This window comes from Castor canadensis, chromosome X (assembly GCF_047511655.1).
Source record: "Castor canadensis chromosome X, mCasCan1.hap1v2, whole genome shotgun sequence".
Classification (NCBI taxonomy): domain Eukaryota; kingdom Metazoa; phylum Chordata; class Mammalia; order Rodentia; family Castoridae; genus Castor; species Castor canadensis.
Window position 1 is genome coordinate 706,773 of NC_133405.1, and position 14,937 is coordinate 721,709.

General features: G+C 38.7%; 1 protein-coding gene across 5 annotated transcripts in view; it reads left to right on the forward strand.

Moving 5' to 3' along the window:
* The window catches only part of F8 (coagulation factor VIII), a 110,639-nt gene extending 99,686 nt beyond the window's left edge, over positions 1-10,953 (forward strand). For all 5 annotated transcript variants that reach the window (XM_074064187.1, XM_074064189.1, XM_074064190.1 and 2 more), the window contains one exon: positions 9,842-10,953. In XM_074064187.1, the coding sequence (XP_073920288.1) occupies positions 9,842-9,997 (156 nt within the window). In that variant the 3' untranslated portion in view covers positions 9,998-10,953. The remainder of the gene's footprint in view (positions 1-9,841) is intronic.
* The last annotated feature ends 3,984 nt before the right edge of the window (positions 10,954-14,937 follow it).

Here is a 14,937-nt window from a genome sequence, read left to right on the forward strand (position 1 = left end):
ATTGCAGAGTTGCATATCCTTTGTAAGCACAAAGGAAATATTTTTAAAGTTTTCCATTTTACACTATAAATAAGTTGTAAACAAAGCAGTTTCAAACTTCAGATAATATAATATCAAATATCTTTTCTAACCACAATACAATTATAGTACAAAGAATAAGAAAGAGATGTTAAAATCTTCCTATGTTAGAAATGAAAACTCATTTTAATAATTCATAAGTCAGAGAAGAAATAAAAAATTAGGAAATATTTTGAACTGAATGATAACATCAAAATGGGGGAAACAGCTAAAGCAATACTTAGAAGAACACACATATTGTCAGAAGGCAGAGCAAAATGGTGGCTGAGTAAGATACTCCACCAATCATCTCCCTTTCAACACACCAAATTAACTTTACCAGACCTAAAGAAACCAAGTGAGAGACCATAGTACCTGCTTTTGCTATTACAAAAACAAGAGACATTGAAGAAGGCAGGCAGGAAGAAAGGAGTTGCCTGTGTCACCCCTCCTTCAACTTCAAGCAGTGCAGCTTAGGGAGAGAGATGTCTCCACTTTGGGAAGAAGAGGAATTTAAGTTCAGGCCGTAGACTTGAAATCCAGTACCACGCCTGCCACAGTAAAATTCACTGCTGGTCAGAGCCCCACAGTCCCTACCACCAGGTTCATACCCATGTTCCAAGCAACTAGAACTGTTAGCCAGGCAGCAAAGAGACTGCCTCCACCATCCTTCTACCACCCTTTCCCCAAACTCAGGTAGCAGAGAGGAGTGCGGCACAGGGCATAAAATCTGGTACAGTACTTTGCCTTGAAGCTTAGTGGCAGGCTTACTGTAGTGAGACCCAGTACAATGTAATAACTGAAGATCCTATATGCAAGCCGGAGCTCACAAATGGAGCTTCTAGACTGGCTCCGGTATCAGGCAGGGACCTGCACACTGGTGGAATGGACTCAAGTTTTACTATGGCAGTGATGTAGGCAAAGACAGCCCTTGAGACTATGAAAGTACTGGTAACTATGAGATTCAGGTGTGACCCCACTTAGTGTCAACCTGGGTAGCCAAGGGACTACTTTCACCAATAGCACCCCAACCGTGGGCAGCATAGTGTAAAGCAAGACCCCATTCACTGGAGACAAGGTACCAAGCACAGGACTTCACCCTAGAACTTAGTGACAGGCTGGTGAAACGTAGCACTGGGAGGTTCTAAAGGCTCCTATCCCTAGGCATGCCTGTTAGACAGAGCTTCTGGAACAGCTCCAGTGCCAAGGGAAGGCATGCGGTTCCAGTTCTATCAGACTTCTATTCCAGCTTGCATCACATGTGGCTGGTTGCAGTAGACTCAAGAAATCGAGTCTACTTTATCTGTAAGTATCCTATAGCACCAGTGGCCTTGGTCCTTCCTCGGTGCTGTGCTGATCATGGGAGGCTGTGAGGTCAGGGGGTGACATAGTTTGATGGCATTGGTAGCATAGGAGCCTGGGGCTGGTCCAGTCGCAGTGATTCTGCTCAGCACCAGGAAAAACTTCACAGTGCCTGACCACAGGCCAGTGACTATAGACAAAGCATCTGGGCCCACCCTAACTCCAAAGAGAGGCTTTGTGGAGTACACTACTCTTTCTAGGTACTCCCCTGGTTCATTATAACACACCAGCTATGGATTTGAGACAAACCTGGGCTTGGATTCCCCTCTTGTGGTGAAATAGTGACACACATCAACAGCAGATCATGGCAAACCTTGGGTTTAGGTATCAGCCAGAGCTGAAACCGTGGAAGTGACCGTAGGCTCAGAAAATAAGCAGCCTGCTTAGAATTTCTGGAAAGACAGGCACAAACAAAGCTAGATTAGGAAGACTATAATAAATACCTGATTCTCCAGTGCCCAGATGACACTGCATTCCAAGAGCTTTCAAAAAGTCATGACCTCACACAGTACTCAAAATAAGGTGCCAGAAATTGACAATATACAGTATGGGAGAACTCTCAGAGAATTATGAATATCTGATTTAAGGGAACTCAATAAGCTTGAAAAAACACAAATGATTCAATACACTAATAATTTTGCAAAAAGGCAGGAGCAATTAAAAAATTAAACAGAAATTCTTAGGCTGAAAAATACACTCAGCAAAATTAAAAGTGCCATGGAAGGCATCTATATCTGAATAGATAAAGCAGAAGAATTTATGAACTTGAAGACAGACTATTTGAAATAAATAGTTGGAGAAAGTGAAAAGAATAAGAAATCAAGAAAGCTTACAAGAACTTTGGGGCAGTCTTAAAAGAACAAATAGATTGTTGCAGTTTAAAAGCTACTTGATAATGCCAAAGGCTTAATCATAGAAATAATAGCAGAAAACTTCCCAAGTCTCAAGAAGAATACAAATATCCAAGTACAGGAAGGTCAGAGGTCATCAGTCAGATTAAACTCAATCAAGTCCACACAAAGACATCTTATAACCAATCTCTCAAATATGAGAGATAAAGATAAGATTCTCAGGGCTTTAAGAGAAAAGAAACAACACACAAGGGCACCCCAATTCACCTGGCAGCTGACTTCTTAGTAAATACATATACTAGAAAGGAAGAAAAGCTGAAAATTAATGCACTAAGCTAGGACAATAGCAAAATAAAGCAGAATCAAGGAAAAAATATTTAAAATTAATGATGTTAAAAAGAAATGTATAATAAAGATAAACAAAAAAGAAAAAAGATTACAAACAAAACCAAAAGTTGGTTCCTACAAAACTGATAAACTTCTGGCAAGATGGATCAAGAGTTTTTAAAAGAAAGTACAAATAGTATCAGAAATTTAAGGAGGGACACCAATAAAGATACCACAAAAATAAGAGGGCATTTATTAATCTTCTAGCAGTAACTTTGGAAAGTAGATCAATTTGTACTAAATATAATTTAGTCAAGAAGCAATAGGAGCTAGGTGTGGTGGTTCACACCTGTAATCTCAGCTACTGAGGAGGCAGAGGAAGTAGGAACACAAGTTGGAGGCCAGCCCAAACAGTTAGCTGAGACCCTATCTCAAAAACAAAATATATGCAGAAAGGTTGGGGAGTATGTGCCCCAGGTGGTATAGCAGTGGCTTAGCAAGCATGAGGTCCTGAGTTCTAGCCCCAGTACTGTCAAACAAAAAAGTAATAGGGCTGGGCATGGTGGTATACATCTATAATTCCAGCATTTAGAAGCCTGGAGCAGGAAGATTGGAAGTTCAAGGCCAGCCTGGGTTATATAGCAAGACCTTGTCAAAAAAATGGAAGGAGGGAAGGAAGAAGAAAAGAACAAAAACAAAATAAAGTAGAAAACCTTGAAACTCCAGAGGAACTGAATTGGTATTCAAACATCTTACCACAAATATTCTAGATACAGATGGCTATACTAATATTTTAACAAAATTTCAAAAGAAAAATAAAATGAACTTCAGTAATATTCTCCCAGAAAAGAAAAAAAAGATGATATATTGCTCAACTCTTATAATGATAGCATAAAACCCAGTAAGGACACTATTAAGAGGAAAATAATAAACCTATTTTATTTCTGAACATTGCATTAGTTAGTCTTCTGTCACTGTGACAAAATACTTGAAATAATCAACTTGTAAGGAGGAAAAGTTGAAATGCTTTAGTTTGGATATTGAATGTTGGATGTCCCCTAAAGGCCCATGTATTTGAGGGCTTTATCCCCAGCTTGGTGCTACTGGAAAGTGATGGTACCTTTAAGAGTTGAGACCCAGTGGAAAGAAGTTAGGTCATTGGGTACATGCTCTTAAAGTAGATAGTGGGACCCTGCCCCTTCCTCTCTTTCTGTCTCTCTTTTGTTCTTGATCATGAAATGAATGGGCTTCCTCTACCATATGCTCTCACCATGACATGCTGCCTCACCATGGGCCCAAAAGTGACAGGGCCAACTGACCATGGACTGAAACCTCTAAAACTGTGAGCCAAAATAAACCCTTCTTTATTATGAATTTTCTCATCGTTATAAACTTATTATGCAGGGTATTTATTATAGTAACAGAAAGCTGACTTACACAAATATAGATTATGATGAAAATATTATCAATATTGGTCCAAGTTGTACTTATTCTAGGAATGCAAGGTTAACTTAAGCATTATAAAATTTAGGGCTGGCAGCATGGTTCAACTGGTAGAGTACCTACCTAGCAAGTACAAGACCCTGACTTCAAACCCCAGTACCACCAAAAAAATTAGAAAATTTTTATCGTTCATCACATTAACAGACTGAAGGATTACAGGACCAATAAATGGGAAAAAACATTTCATAAAATTCAACATCTGCTCTTAATGAAAAAAATTAGTCAAGTAAGACTAGAAGGGGAAATATTTAATGTGAAAAAGCAAATAAAACATTTACAGAAAGATCATGTTTTATGACAAAACACACAAAGATTTTTCCCGAGATTGAGACTAAAACAAGAATCCCCATTGTACCAGTTACCTATTGTATGGCTACATAACAACCTACCCCAAATTTGCTCATAATTCTGTGGGTCAGAAATTTAGGAAAGGCCCAGCGGGACCTTCCTACACATTTTCTTTCTTTTTCTTACCTTACTGCATTGCTTAGCGCATTCAATATAGTTTTTAACAAAAATTGGAGACTTTGTTATGGCCAATTAAAAATTACTAAGAATTCTTGGACACTCATTGGTTTGTCTCTGTGGCTTTTTCACTCACATATTTAGTGTCTTTTTCCTTGACCATTTGAGCCATATAGTATCTTATTCTTCAGAGCCTTACCACAGTAAGGACTTCTCACAGTATGGTGGTTTTAGAATTGTCTGTCTTCTTACCTAAGAGTGAGAATCCAGCTGGGCACTGGTGGCTCACGCCTGTAATCCTAGCTACTCAGGAGGCAGGATCAGCAGGATCAGGAGGATCATGGTTAAAAGCCAGCCAGGGCAAATAGTTTGTGAGACCCTATCTCAAAAATACCTAACACATACACACACACACACACAAAAAAAAATGGCTGGTGGAGTGGCTCAAGTATGAGGCCCTGAGTTCAAACTCCAGTACCACCAAAAAAGAAAGAGTTAGAATTCAAGAATCCAACATGGAAGCTTTTGTTCCTGTCAAACAGCCAGGTCTAGAACCAATCTAGCATCACTTATGGCTTTCTTACTCCATTGGCCCAAAGAGTCAATGGCCAGCCCAAATTTAGAATGAAACAAAACAGATGCACATTTTCATGGAAGGAATGTAACAGAATTCATTATCATCCTTAAAATCTATATTGGAAGTTGCAATCATTGCAATAAAGTAAAGAAAAGAAACGTATTATGAATGAGAAAAGAAACTCATTATATGTAGAAGGTGTGATGGCATACACAGAAAATCCAAAAGAATCTATGTATGTTTTTAGAATTAATAAAATAATTTTTCAAACTACTGAAAACTAAACAAATATAAAATTGCATTTCTATATGCCAAAAAACAAATACTTGGGAAACAGTTAAAATAACATTGAAAAATCCCAAGTATTGTGAGTTCAAGCCCCAGTGCCAAAAAAAATTTCTGAGTACTGAATTGCATATTCCTGCCAGAAAATTACAGCTGCCTCAATCTCTCCACAAGTCATCACCCTGACCCCCCAATTTAAAATTGCGAATGAAAACACCCATAATTCACCTACTGAATAATTAGAAGACAAAGAATACTGTTTCCATTTGTACGTAGGAAATAAATTCGCAAAGCTCGTAGACCTGGCTTCCAAGCTCACTGTGGAAGTGCCCAGAGAGACTGAAAAAAGAGGAAAAGTTAGTGTGGGGCCCCTATTAGCTTCTGGGAAACTGAAAGGAAAGGGATTGAAAGTGTAGGGGGCCAGAGTGATGAATGAAAGAAATGCTGGAAATTAAGTGACCTATGAAAACAAAAATTCATCTCTTGCAAAACACACAAACCTCTTCTGGTCCGTTTTTTTTTTCTGAAACAGGGTCTTGCTATGTAGCCTGTACTGATCTCAAACTCATAATCATCCTGCTTCTATCTCCTGAATGTGGGGGTTACAGAAGTGAACAACCATGCCCTGCTGGTTCCATCTATTAAATAAATTGCACTTCACTTTCTCAACAGTAGAGGGTACTCCTGGATTAAGAATTCTAGTAAACTGCCCAAACCTCTCACCTTTGCCTATAGAAAATCACCTTTTATTGCTGGAAGAAGAAAATGTAAGGGATTTCTAAATGAACAGAAAAAGGCATATGAGATAGATTATATTGCTGTGTCACTCTTGAAAAACCTCGTTGACTTTGGGTATGAACATGACTCATTTTGACCAATAGTATGTAAGTGGACATTACAGAAGGTTTAAATGTGACTGTATGTTTGACTCAGCCTCTTGTGCTTCTGCTTCAGGCTCCAGACTTTGAACCTCTAAAACTTTGAGAGAATAAATGTGTTTTTCGGCTGTAATTTGTTATGACAGCCATAGAAAATTAATACAAAGTAGTACAGGAAATTTCGGCATTGTACTAGAAATGTTAATAAGAACTCAAGAATTTTTTTAAAAAAATTTTCCTAATGCTATCATCTAAGAAGGCCTAGAAATATTGACACTATAGTAGCAATGACCTTAAAGGAAGTGAGAATTTTTCTTCACCGAATTATTCCAGCTAATAAATGTAGAAGAAATGACAAAATTGGAAATTGAATTTTTAGCCATTTTGATATACTATTGAATACTGTAAGGAAATTTAATGGATGCTAAAACTATTGGATGAGAGCTTGTTAGGGAACAGAACATTCATGTGGTTTCAAAGTTTACCCCATAGATTTTTCAGAAAGTGAAACAGTTACCTTTATAATAGAGAGATTGACTAGAAACCATGTTAACAAAATGATCAAACTATGGATCATCAACAATGGGATACACTAGCACCGTGTGTCCTCTAATGCAATCTAGTGAGGACACATCTTCTATTTACTAAAAATGCTTAACCAAAATCTAATAATGAGAAAACATTCTTTCAAATTTAGAGTGTGGGACATTCTACAGCACAGTCATCCTGGGCTTTTTAAAGTGTCAATGTCATGAAAGACAAAAGAAGACCAGAGACTAGAGGTCTACTTCAGATTTTTAGACTTAAGGAGACTTAAAGAGATATGACAAGTAGATGCAATGTGTGATTTTGTATTAGATGCTGGATTGGAGAAACTGTATATAGGACACCATTATAATAACTGGAAAATTTTGCTGAAGTATTTAGGAATAAAATGCCATGAAGTTTACAATTTTTCCAAATAGTTTAGAAAAAAAAAGTATGTGTGTATGTGTGTGTGAGACAGAGAGAGAGAGGAAGAGAGAGAGAAAGAGAGAATATCTCAATATGTTAACAATTGGTAAATCTAGAGCAAAAGATTTAAGCATGTTCATTGTATTAACCTTCCAATTTCTCTAGGCTGATAATTTTCAAAATAAAAGCTTAAGGGGGACTAATAAAGCTTAAGTGTAACAAAAGATGCACGAGCATCCAAATATATCAATAACCTTTTTGAAAAAATCTTAGAAAATGGGTCTGGAAGCTTCACTTCAAGTGGTAGAGCACCTTGCCTAGCAAGTACAAAGCCATGAGTTCAAACCCCATTACTGCCCCCCCCACACACCAAAAAAAGATGTCCATCACAGTTTGGGCAGGCAGTATGGCTCAGTGTAGAGTGCCCGCCTCACAAGCGTGAGTCCCTACGTTCAAATGCCAGTACTGCCAAAAAAAAAAAAAAAAAAAAAAAACAGGAATCTTAGAACAGTAACATTGTTTCTCAAAAGCTTTATCAAACCTGTGAACTTCACTTCAACAAATGTTGTGTATTTGCCATGTATACATTATGCTGTATACGCTGTGTACCAAAGACACAACAATGACCAAGCCCTTATAGAGATAATGTTTGGAGGGAGAAGGCAGAGGGAATACTCAACAAGTGTCTGTAAATACACAGAGACTCATTATGTACACATAAATGGAACAAGCAAGAACTTGAAATGTAGAATAAACAGGAGTCCTATCTTAGATGAGGAAGAGCTTTCTAAAGACAGTGGCATTTAAATGAGACACAAAGGATGAAAAACAATGGATAAAGAAGAGGAAACAGAAGAGATAAGAGACTTCCAAGCAGAGGGAATCAAATATACAAAGGATTTCATGTTAAGAAAAAGAGTTGGCCCTGTCTGGGAAAAAAAGACCAATGTATCTACAACTCAGTGAAATAGGGGAAAGCAGTAGGAGATGAGATCAGAGACTTGGGCTCAGGCCACATCATTCGTGGTCCAAGATGGAAGCAGACCAATTAAATCAGCATCTCTGGAGAAGGAGCTAGCCGAATCCTCTTTAGTTTCAAAATACTCCCTATAAGTGACTCCAGTAAATAGTTAGGGGTGGGAATCTAGGGGCAGAGGTATAGTGAAAGAAGACGGCTTAGGCTTCTTTTGTACTGATAGCTAACTTCTTTGTAGAATCAGTGTTATTCCACCCGTAACTTGCCAGGAAAAGTCCCTTCCCACTTGGAATCTGCAGTGAAATTGACACCACACTTTGCAGAGATACAGATGGCAGGATGAATGCCGGGAAATGTCACCTCAATAGCCCCAGGAAACAGACAGAGCCCTTCCTTTTGTAGCTGTTTAACCACTTCTTTCCCGTGACCATGACCATGGCTGTGGCCCACTTCCAACTGCCCTCTTCCACACAAACTACTACATGGGAAGACGTTGTGGCTGACATTGCTTCTGTCTGTCCTGGCTAAGAGCATGGATTATTATGCGCACCTGTGCATGCTGTTTTGGTTTCTCTTGCTGGCACTTGCTTATTCTCATCATTTGGCTGGATTCTCTGACGTAGGATAACCATGGAATATGCACACACCAGAACACCCCATACGGTTTCAGAGCTGCCTTGAATTACACTGTTTGAATACTCCACTTTGATTTCTCCAAGAATACCACTAGCTCACATGTAGACTTACCTCCAAAGTCTCAGGTGTCAAGATCCTTGAGGCTTGGACTCTCTTCCTTCTTTCTTCTCCCTTCTCCAACCCCTCCCATCAAACTGCACACTTTGCTGTGTTGTTTTTGTTGTCATTGTAACAATACTATGGAAATAGGGCTGGGGCATGGTTCAAGTGGTAGATCACTTGCCTAGCAAGTGCAAAGCCCTGAGTTCAACACCCCAGTACCACCAAAATAAGAGTGAAAACAGCTTATCTGACTAATAACAGTAACTACCATATATTAAATGCTTACTGAATACCCATCTTGCAATGGAAAATGCATTAACTGCAGAATCAGCTGGCTGAGTTCTACTTCTTACCTCAAGATGGCCTGACATATAGATGCTGTTGGTGACCTAGAGCAAAATACTTAGTTTCACTGAAATTTGGGAAAGTAGGTGATAAAATTTCAGATATAAGGCATAACTAGATCAAAGGTCTCCATAACAGGGAAGCAGGGTATATCTATCTTTTAAAACATTTTTGTTAGCATGCATTAGTTGCACATGCCTACAATAAGCAGGACAAATCTTAATTATAGACACCACACCCACTTTCCCTGGCCCACATGTATGGAACAGAGTCATCTAGTCATCTCCCAGGGCTCAATCTCAAAGTCCTGGAAGCAGGTGGAAATAAGAAAAGCACCTGTGCTTTGTGATGGGTATTGTGATGGATGTAAAGGAGGGTGAGGACCATGTTGGAAGCAGAGCTATGCATGAGTGACTGACAGAGCGGGACACAGATGGACTTGAGCTGTTTTAGCAGGGGTGAGGTATAAACATTATAAATTTTCCTGTCAGATTATTAATAAATGCTATCTTTTCTCTTTCAGATTTTTCAGGGAAATCAAGACTCCTTCACACCCATGGTGAACTCTCTGGACCCACCACTACTCACTCGCTACCTTAGAATTCACCCCCAGAGCTGGGAAAACCAGATTGCCCTGAGGCTGGAGGTTCTGGGCTGTGAGGCCCAGCAGGTGTACTGAGTGGCCTCTGCAGGCCCTGGCATTCCCCTCTCCTCCCTCCTCAGCTCTAGGATGTTCCCTAACTCAAGGTCAGGATCCCTCTCAGGCTTCCAGGTTATATAATGCCCCACACTGTCCACGGCACCAGCATTTCAATGTATTTAAACTGCACAGTTCTAGCAGACACTGCCCTGAACCTTCCCAGATTATTAATCCTGCATTTCTTGAGTATTTAGGTCTCTCACAGAGCTACCACTTCCTCTGTTGTAGAAAAACAAGTATTGAAAGTTGGCAGAAGGTAGTCATGATGTAAGCATTTCAGATTAAGCTTCATACACTTAAAATAAGACTCTCATGACTCTCACTTGCTTGTTACTGTGATCAAGCATGGAAAAAAACATGTTTGGGAATCATATCAACACAGCCTTGAAGTCAAAAGCTAAGTCAGTTTTGACAATATACAAAATGAAGATATTATAAGAATTACTACATTAAAGTCTATTTGATTAAATGAATTTAATCTCAGAAGGTTGTAGAAAATATGCCATTTGGTCTTGATTCTAACCCACACAAATAGGTTAAAGTAGGTTAGGGGTGTAGAATTATTGGGAACCTTGAAATAAAATGGTAATATACTCTTGAAATTTGTGGTGGCCAAGAATGGTTGCTTGATCCTGATGTCTTTGGGGATTGTTACATAGCTGGCACAGTATAATCCACAACTGGTGAAAGTGCAAATGTAAGGTTACCTTACAGAAATCAGTAAGTTATTTTTGTTTTATAGCCTGGTAGGGGTGCTAACTCCAAACATGATATGGTTTTATATCCTGCAAAATTTTTAATCACTCTCATTGTGACATTCTTTGCAGGTTGACTGTACATCTATCTGTTTCTCAAATGCTCTTGGAACCAGCTCTTTTGTCTTCCTGCTAGTTTGTTCAGTAATGATTTAAATAAAATGTTGATACTTAAACCAATGCCTTTGAAAATTGTGTTTTTATTGTATTTATTTTGGGGGAGCAGTAACGGGGTTTGAACTCAGGGCCTCATGCCTACAAGGCAGGTGCTCTACCACTTGAGGCACTCCACCAGCCCCAAGAATTGTATTTTTAAATGAAAATGTATTTTAAAAAGAGGCACTGAATAGCAGAATGGACACTTTTAAAAAACAAGTTAGAGAGTTGGAAAACCAGGTTAAATTGAACTCAGAATAAACAGGGATATAATTTATGAGAGGTGAAATAAAAGATATAAGAAATGGAGCCTATAGAGACATTGAGAAACAAGAAGTTGCTATTCAACAGGCATAAAGTTACAGTGCAATGTAGAATTAAAGAAAAAACAAAACAGGGGCCAATGTTAAATTCTAGGGATAATGGAGCTGTAGAACTCTACATATCTAATATACAACATTGTGGGTTATGACCTTGCCCATACTGCTAACCAAGATTGAGATTTTTGTTCCATCCTACTTTTTTATTTCTGTAAGTTCAAACACACAGTCATGTGATGGTCACCTGTGTGCTCACTCTCTCTTAATTCATGTCTTTCATAACACTGTTCCTTCTAAATCAGTGTCTTCTTTCTCCCTGCCCTTTTGCCAACTTGACTAATTCCTATTCATCTTTTAAATCTCAGTTTAACCATCACTTGAATATAAGCTGGAGGGGGTGCTTTCCTCACCTCTTCTCATGAGCCCTGATGCTCTCACAGCACCCTCATATCACTGAAATTGCCTAATAACTTCCAACTGAAAATACTAAATTTGAATGAAAGCCTTAACCTTCACTCTCTTCTGAAATGCCAACAAAATAACTATACATTTTTTAAACCAAATTTTAGAAAACAGAGGCTGGGAATGTAGCTTCAGTGGTAGACTACTAGCCTACCATGTGTGAGGTCCTGGCACCGCACAAAAATGTGGGAGGAAAAGCAAAGGAAAGGAAAGGAAGAAAAAAGAAAGGAGGAAGGAGGGAAGGAAGCTCACACCTGTAATCCTAGCTACTCAGGAGGTAGACATCAGGAGGATCATAGTTCAAAACCAGCCCAGGCAAATAGTTTGCCAGACCCTATCTCAAAAAAAAAAACCTTCACAAAAAAGGGCTGGTGGTGTGACTCAAAGTGTAGATCATGATTTCAAGTCCCAGTGCTACAAAGGAAAGAAAGAAGGAAGGAAGGAAGGAAGAAGAAAGAAAAAAAAGAGGCAACTGACTTAACCCTAGAAAGCTGAATCTTAAGCTATCAATTAAGGAAGCAAAGAAAAAACCAAATTTACACTACAGAATCCTCAAAAAACAAAAAAGAGGAATTGGTGGTTTTGTGTAATTCTGGAATCAAGGTGAAGGTAGATGCTAAACTACAGAAACTAAGGAAATACTTGAGAAACTGTCTACTTACACAATTTGCAAAATATTTTTATCCTACAATCCTCTATCATCTTCACATAGCAACACTACCAGACGCCTGAAGTTTGATTCTCTAGAAACAGTAGGGTAAGGATCTATGAACTGAGAGATATGCAGCATGACTCAGAGGTACCAAAGGGTCACTGAGCCTGGTCCCGACTCCTGGCAAATCATGGCCAAGTATCAACTGGGGCCAGGGTGTAAAGCCTGAATCCTTTATCTCAAGGAAGTCAGGCTCTAAGGTACAAAGTTATGCTCCAGTTATTTCCTATGAAATCAAGCTAGAGCTGCATTCCATCAGAAACTACGATTTTGTGTAGCTCCTTCTTTTCCCCTTCCCTCACTTTCTTACTGGTTTCTCCTAAATGCATTCCTCTGATAAATTATGTGTACTGGAATTCCCATTTCAGAATCTGCTTCTAGGCAACCCAAATTTAAAATACCCAATAATCAAGCTTGAAGCAATTTCATTAAATCCACTGATTAATATGTGCATTGAAGAAACTTTTATAATGTGGAGTCATTCTGTTAAAATCTAGTGTGGCGGGCAACCTTTGAGATTATCTTAATGATTCCTGACTTCTGGTATTCATATTCTTTTGCCATTTCTTTCCTGATAGGTTGACATAGACCTGGTAACTCATCTCTAATTGATAGAATGTGACAAAACTGATGGTATATTCCTTCTGAGATTAGGTTATAAAAAGACTCTGACTTCATTTTTGCTCACTCCGTTGCTCTGTCACACATGGAGCCCTTGCCCTGAGGGAAGCCAATGTCATGTGGTGATCTGCTCAGTGGAGAAGCCCAGGTGGCAGGAAACTGATGTCTGCAGATAATAGCCAGTGAAGACATGAGACAGTCTCTCGAGATGATTGCAGCACTGACAGAGAGACCCAGCTGAGACATGCCCATTTCTGACATCCCCTCCTTAAAATGGGAGACATTTAAAAGTGGAACTGCACAATATAAATATGAACAGGAAAATTCATGATAATAAATTGTTAATTTTTCTTTACTACCTTTGGCTTACTGATGTGAAGAAAAAGCTAAAGGAAAAACAAACACTATTCATCTACTCTTTTTCTTTCCCTCTGTATCATCACTTTTAGGATAAGTGGTCAGCTAATACAGGGAAATAACACAAATAAGATAGTAAATGAAAAGGGTACTTATTTATTGGTGGTAGTACGGTTTGAACTCAGGTTCTTGCCCTTGCTAGGCATTCTACCACTTGAGCCATGACTCCAGCCCAAGAGTCTTTAGTTACTTGTGTTTCTTGGAATACAATTACCTTCTTTTTGGTTCAAATAGAAAGTAGCATCTTAGTGCTGCCACAGATATAAAACTGTTACATAACTCTCCCTTTGAATCTTACTGAACTCCTCTGCTCATGGACATTACAAAAACCATGTGCAAATAGTGTCAAAGAATGGAAGAGAACCTATTTATAGCATTTATTTACTGTATTCATTTGTATGCTCCATTGTCCCATCAAACTTACTAAAAAACACAAGGTCAAAGATACGCTATTAAAATTTTTGACACAGTGATATTAGAACATTAAAGCAAACATGAGGCCAGAATCACTCAGCTAAGTTGACCTGAATACCTGACCAACACAAACTATAAGATAATAAATGTCTTTTTTTTTTACACTACTGGGGCTTGAACTCAGGGCCTACATCTTGAGCCACTCTATCAGCTCTTTTTGTGAAGGATTTCTCAAGATAGGGTCTTGAGAACTATTTTCCTGGGCCAGCTTTGAACCACAGTTCTCCTGATCTCTGCCTCCCGAGTAGCTAGGATTACAGACATGAGCCACTGGCACCAGCCAAATGTCTTTTATTTACAGCTGCTAAGTTTGGGGATAACTTTGCATACGGTGATAGATGACTTGTATAGGCAATCAAATTGTCTTTACACTTGGAGAGTCATACTAAGCACAAAATGCTGATTTTCAGCTTCCCTGCATTCTCACTATCTGTTGACTTACCTGGTGGGCAGAGGGCAGTGACCAAGTTTGCAGGTCCTCCAGCTCCTGCTGAAAGGAAAGTAGGCTAACTTCTCATGCAGATTACTCTAGCATCAAAGTTGGAAGCTTGGAGGTACTATGGGATTGAAGCAGGCTTTAGTCCATCTCATTGGGCTCCAATTGTCCTTACGGACTTCCAGTGTGTACTTTCTTTCTCCAACTTCACTTCATCTGCCCTTACTATTTGCTCTGAGGACTTTAGGCCCCAGCATCAGACACAGAAGCACAATCTCCTGCAGACTGTTAAAACAATTCTCACAATTCCATAAGGTCAGATCCCTTTATTATAATAAATTCCTTATTTTATATATTTCCTAGTGACTCAGTTTTCTGCTAGAACTCTGATTTGATTTGTAATTTTTGCCAGTTCCCCATAAAGAATAATTTAAAAAATTAATGTATGAGTGTTCTGTATATGCTAGCAATTTTAATGTGATGTCTGTTGTATATATTGTGAAATTTATTACTTAATTTATCATTGATCATTTAGTTTTTTACAGTACTTTTCTGCATTAAAGTTT